This window comes from Rhipicephalus sanguineus, chromosome 1, assembly GCF_013339695.2.
Source record: "Rhipicephalus sanguineus isolate Rsan-2018 chromosome 1, BIME_Rsan_1.4, whole genome shotgun sequence".
NCBI lineage: Eukaryota > Metazoa > Arthropoda > Arachnida > Ixodida > Ixodidae > Rhipicephalus > Rhipicephalus sanguineus.
This window is the reverse complement of record NC_051176.1, coordinates 123901231-123907389: the sequence shown is the minus strand read 5'-3', so window position 1 is coordinate 123907389 and position 6159 is coordinate 123901231. Positions and strand designations below refer to the sequence as shown.

Below are 6159 nucleotides of genomic sequence, written 5' to 3'. Positions count from 1 at the left end.
CAAAGAGGTGATACGGCACTGTCATTTATGCTGCAGTTGTCTGATGTAGTGTTGGGTAGTCCAAAGTGTATCCCAGTGCAAGTGACCAGGGCTACATTTCACATCACTTTTTCGCATTCACCCTGTTAAGAATTATCGACTGCATTTTTGGTAAGGCCTTCAAAAAAATTGTCATGTAGAGAAGCTTTTCACCAAAGCCACTTCCCAGCAACGGGTCATATTTTGAAGCAGTGCAGTCCCCTAATTCTACTGCAGCCTTTGGGAGCTTATATACCCATTTTACTGAAAAGTAATAGGTAGCGCTGACTGCTCCAACAACTGCAGTGGAGGTCGCATGATATTTGTAATTGGACAACTCGCCATCCACGATCGCCACCATCTAGCTTCTAAGGAACAATGCGTTGAGCCTCATTTTAATATGTTATCCTTTGGGGTGCCAAGCATCTACCCATACCTCACTTTTTTTGTTAAAGACCTGTGAAGTGTCCGCAAAAGTGCCTATGATTGCTATAGGACCATTTTCTTTGGTCTCAATCTCAGATTAGGCAGAAAGCTCAGTAATCTAAAAGCTAATATCAAACACCAGTAAGCAAGCCCTGTGTTTGGTAGCAAACTGTTAAAGAGCTGAAATGTTGTGCTTCACCTATCATCGTTTGTCATTTAATTAAAAACTTCACATTTCGGAGAACCAGGTGGCACGCTGTTCTTGTGGCCAACTTTTTTCAATACAAAATTAATCAACCAACCAATCTAATGCTAAATAATTAAACAAACAAACGGACAAATCTGTACTTGTAAAAAAGAAATGTTTTTCACTCTAGCTTTAATCACACCTGGTATTTCCTGCTTATGAGGCAAAAACTCAACTGCGTAACCATCATTGCAGTTGCTTGTTGGACACTTGTCCATAAGTTTTTGGAAATTTCAGATAAATCTTGACCGGCTTATTTTTGCATAGGAATATGCAGAGGCATGCGCAGGGTACTCCATTAGGGAGAGCAAAGTTTCACCTAACCCCTCCCCCCCCCTCCCCAATTATCTAGTCTGAAAGAAAAGCTTCTAAATGGATGGAAAAATGAAAATGAAGCGATGACATGTTTCCCACAACAGCCTGCCTTTGGTCCCCGGCTTTCTGGGAGTAAAGGTGGGAAGTAAACAGTTCTTGGAATGCAACATTAGGGGTCCTCGCCTGCCATTATCGTCAGAAACCTGCATGACCGTAACCCTGAGCTTCAAACAATGACCGGACAGGTCCGACTGAGCAAAGGTATCAGGAAGACTTGGCACCCTCCTTAAATGATTAGGGGTGCGGCTGCCCAGGGCTTAAAGTCAGGGGGGGCCCAAGGGGGCCCCCCCTTGGGCCCGACACCCCCTTCTATTTTTAAGGAGGGGCTCGGCCCTCCCTCACCAGGTCACACTGCGGCACCCATTTGATAAGCGCTGGAATTGATTTTATTGGCAGTAGTGCTTTGTGCGGGGAAATTAACTCTCCAATTTTTTGAATAATTATTTAATCGCGATTATTTGGTTGACGGGGCTTCATCAAAACAGAAAAAGGAAACAGGTATCATTGTACTGCTGAATGCGAATTCCCGAGACACTGCACATCATGGGTCGCTACCCTGTTTGACTAAGCCTCTTGGCACAGCATACTGTTTCACGAGACACCTAAGCGTGAAGCTACCAGCTCATCAATTGGTGAAGGTTCACCTTGGTCTCTTTAGTTTACCAGCCAGCTTTAATTTGTTTAGTTGTGCATTACAAGTCTGGTGTAATGGCTAAGATGCATGTATTTTGCCTGCTTTTTTAGGCAAGTACAGACAAACAGACAGAGGGACGGACAGACTTAGGTGTGAAAATAAAATACATAGTATTGTCGTGACTGAGGTTCTCACGTCAACTAATGTTATTTGCTTTGAGTTCTTTGCTTTGAGCTTTCATATCTGCTTTGAGCTCTCATATCCCTTTACATCCAGAGTTATATTTGAAAAATCATTTCTAAAATGCCAACTTTTAGTCCTTGGTTGGATTGGCACCTCGAATAAATGCCAGAAATACACAAGGAATAATATATTTATATGTGTAACATTCATAAGCATTTGTTCAATTCTAGTGACAGTTACACTTTGTCCCAAACACATCTGTTGGCACTTAAAACTTAATCGGTGATGTGTGTGTGTACATACAGACATACATTCATACATATATGCACATGCATGCACACACACAGGTCGCCACCCTATGTGGGCCCCCCTCCACTGAAGGGAGACTTTAAGCCCTGTGACTGCCCATCCTGTGCGTAGCCTATGGGAATACGTATGTAGATGCTGAGCCTTTAGACATAATTGAATTACAGTAAAAGTCAGATTATCCCATGCAGATCTGTTTGTTTTTTTATGTTTTGGGAACTATTTTGAAGACTTATGTTTTGGATAAGCTGCGTAGAATCTCGGTTTACAGATAAATGAATTATAAAGTGATAAAAATTATAAATGAAAACCCCAACAACAAATGATTATTATTATTATTATTATTATTATTATTATTATTATTATTATTATTATTATTATTATTATTATTATTATTATTATTATGAAAGCATCAGGCAAAGTCACAAAGGCCAACTGCAAAGACATTTTGGATTATTTAAAATGCCTATTTTGTAAGCCTCCATGCAAAATATTATGATTTTGATTTCTCAAACTACTGAACATGGTGTGTTCAGCAGCTGTATTGTAGAACAGAGTTTAAGCACAGGTCTCACATTTGCTAAAGTATGTGCTTCTACCTGTGCAGACATCAGTGTTTAATGGATCTCAGGGCGGAAATGCAATGAGACGGGCCACTATTTGGGTTTCCAGGACTGACATTAATATATATCTGTCACCACCTGTGTTTGTAGTAGTGTTAAATTATTGATATTGAAATTGAAGTCGTGACTCACTACATGCGAAGCATCTATTGCACAGGGACTTTGAAATGTTTTATTAACAAATATGCAGAATATAGCACAAGAATCAACAACAAAAAGGAATTTTCTTGAAAAACAAAAGTGGTGAATGATGTCTTGCATTCTTCTACTGTAAACAGCAAATTGGCAGTGTTGACAGTCAGACGCACACAAAGAAGAAAAAAGTGTCAGCAACATACTAATGCCATTGCTTGATTGCTGGCACATTTTCAGCATCTAGATTGATGGCCTGCATTGCCTTGTTCTCCTGCAGGCTGAATATTTATATACATATTGGTTTCCTTGTCCTTGTTGTCACTCCTTTACGTAACCAGTGGTGCAGCAAAGTTACGGTGTGACTAGCTTCAACTTGCTCTGATGAAAAGGCTTTTGCTACAACACATAGTACGCAACATATCTGGCTCTTGGCTTAATGCAGGCACACTCACTGGCAGTTTTTATGAGTACTATAAATGCAAAACAAAGGAACATAAGCAACACAAGGCCTTTATGTGTAAGTTAACATGAAACTAACAAGTCCAACAAAACAATTTTGCTGTGTTCTTTAAAAAGCAGTCACCCTCTGCATGAGTTTCCCCCCCCCCCCCCCAATTCTTGTTGCTGGAGAAAAGGTCGAGCTGGTGAACAAGGCAGTTGAACACAGTAAAAAAAAAAAAAAAATTGCTCAAGGGACAATAACCTGCCGCCTGCAAACTTTGCAGCGAGAAACTCGTGTTCTCAGATCACCCGCCTTGAGCGTTTGTGGGTCTGGTGGTCTGAACATATCGTGTCGTTCGATTGTTGCCAACCAGTAGCTGAAGGCCGTGGTGTAGTAGTTGCACCGGCCATGACCATGACATTCAATAAAGGGATTAGGTCGGAACTCTTCGAGACAGGAACCTGGTGAAACCAAGGGCTGGCCGCTGCCCTCTGCTCCCGAGTCGGTGTTCTGCAAAGCAAGGAAAAAACTTCTGTGAAACAGACCAAAATTTAGAGCGGCTTACTTAAATGTTGAAAATGTTATTTATAGCCCTTTATTTTCATATTATTCAAACTTGGAAGGGGCAGAGGGACGATGATGGAGGTGTAAGAATGGATAATTTTGGGGAAGTGAGAGTCTCTTCTGGAAGTTGTTTCAAAATGCAAGGCTTTTGAGATGAACTTTAGCGGTCCAAATATTTGGGAATAAAAAACATTCATATACTGTTCAATGCGCTGCATTCTCGTGAATGACATCCCCGTGGCGAAATCTCTGCTGGCCCAAAATTGTCATGTTTCTTATTTGATGCGCAATTTTTGTTTCTATTTTTGCCCAAGTTTGTGATCGCAAGTCAGAAATTGGGTCCAGAGATGGAATCCTTTTGCAATATATCCAGAATAGTGATAATTTCTCTACCTTACGCTGATTTTAACTTGTTTTATTGGTAGGCATAGTGTGCCATTTTAATAGCCTCAATAAGAGCCTCCGTTTTTACAAGAAATTTCAGGGCAACCCTCGCTAATAGCGTAGACAGAAGCCTGGTTTGATAATTTTTTACTCATTACTCAAAGCTGTTTCTTGCTGACGAGCATTGGAAAGTTTGCAACATAAGTCCGCTATTGTGAATTGTCTGAAAACAACTTTCAGAGCAGCTGAAGAATATTCTAATCAAGGTTGTTGTTGTGAGATTTTTTATGTTTTTGTTGCATAACTCTGCTATTTATGGAGCTTATCCCGATATTTATTAGCTATAAGCACAAAGATTGAGAAAGACTGTGTTTTAGCCTAAAATGAACAGAAATAATTTTATATTGTTTTAAGTTGTTCATTCTTCTATTGCAAAAATGTTAAAAGCAACACCTGTTCCATTTAACACCTGTGGTATTGTTAATTGTTTAACTCTTTTCATATGTTAAGACGCAGTCGAAAACGCTAAACCTGGAGCAAGCGTATTACAAGTGGGGCTGCTTGTACTTGCCTATAGAAACTGCGCATATTTGAGTTTGAGTTTATTCAACCACGTGACAAGTACACGAAAATACACTGTATACGTGGTTTGGTGCAAAGGGAAAAAAGCTGCATTTCACAGCTTGACTGGCCCCTTCACCCAGAAAAAATCTAAACTACAAATTTAAAAAAATTACAAAAATTACAGGCAGTGGAAAGCGACAATACAAAAAGAAACACGCATGTGGCCCATGACAGCAAATAATAGAATGACAACTCTGAAATACTTACAAAAATATTCATAACAAAGCAATGTATGAAAGAATAAAACTGAATAACCATTACAGAAATCACACAACATTCATTTACAACACAATCAGCACATCCGATTTAACATTTCAGTTTTAGACAATATACGCAGATTATCAATTGTTAGTTTCCATTTGTTCATCACACTTGGAAGGCGGTAACGTAGTGTTTCAAATCCATAGTTTTTGCGAGGACAAGGTACATGACAAGTCTCCGTATACCGAGTAACGCGACTGGCAGGATTTGGTTGCAAGGTGGCCATTTATTGTGCAAATCACAATAACCACTGTTATACATCTTCTTTTTCATTTAGTAGTCAAGTTCGGCACTCGTCTACAAATATTTTAAAGTGTTTATTTTACATCTTGGTAAAGCAAAAAAAAAAAAAGTCGCTTATGATTGTGGGATGTTCTAAAAATTCACTTGTCTTTTTTATGTATTCATAAAATTTTTTGCAATAATTAAAATGCTGATTTTGTGACCTTAATGCATTGGTTTTTTATACAAGGCCTCGACAATCTTTGTGACTTCATATACATTAACCTATACAATTTTTCGAAAAAATTAATAGAGAGGACTCTGGGGTGTTATTGTTAAGGGAAGCTGCAAACATGGCGGGCATGGGAATGATTTAATATGTAATTTTTCCTAAACATTATCCTTATGGCTTCAAGCAGTTTCATAGACTTGAACATTTAAGGCACAAGCATTAAAATGAGCTACATATACATACAAACCATCCTTTTCTAGGTCGCTGAATGATTGCAGTACCTAGTTCTGTATAGTATACTACTGTTAGCAGGAAACACTGTGCATCAGCCAATTGTGTGCCATGCTATTGTACGAAATTCTGACCGAAAATGGTGGACCGAAATTTTTTATTGCACAATTCTTTATAAAACACTGCAGGCAGTTTTAACTGTAAACATATGTGGAATATCAACCGTCCAGTGCAAAAGTCAAGCTTAACAGC

At 39.0% G+C, this 6159-nt stretch overlaps 1 protein-coding gene across 1 annotated transcript in view; it reads right to left on the bottom strand.

The window, feature by feature from the left end:
* Positions 1–2961: 2961 nt before the first annotated feature.
* The window catches only part of LOC119397272 (collagen alpha-2(IV) chain-like), a 98160-nt gene continuing 94962 nt past the window's right edge, over positions 2962–6159 (bottom strand). Inside the window, 1 exon segment of the mRNA XM_037664705.2 lies at positions 2962–3899. Within this exon segment, the coding sequence (XP_037520633.1) occupies positions 3636–3899 (264 nt within the window). The 3' untranslated portion in view covers positions 2962–3635.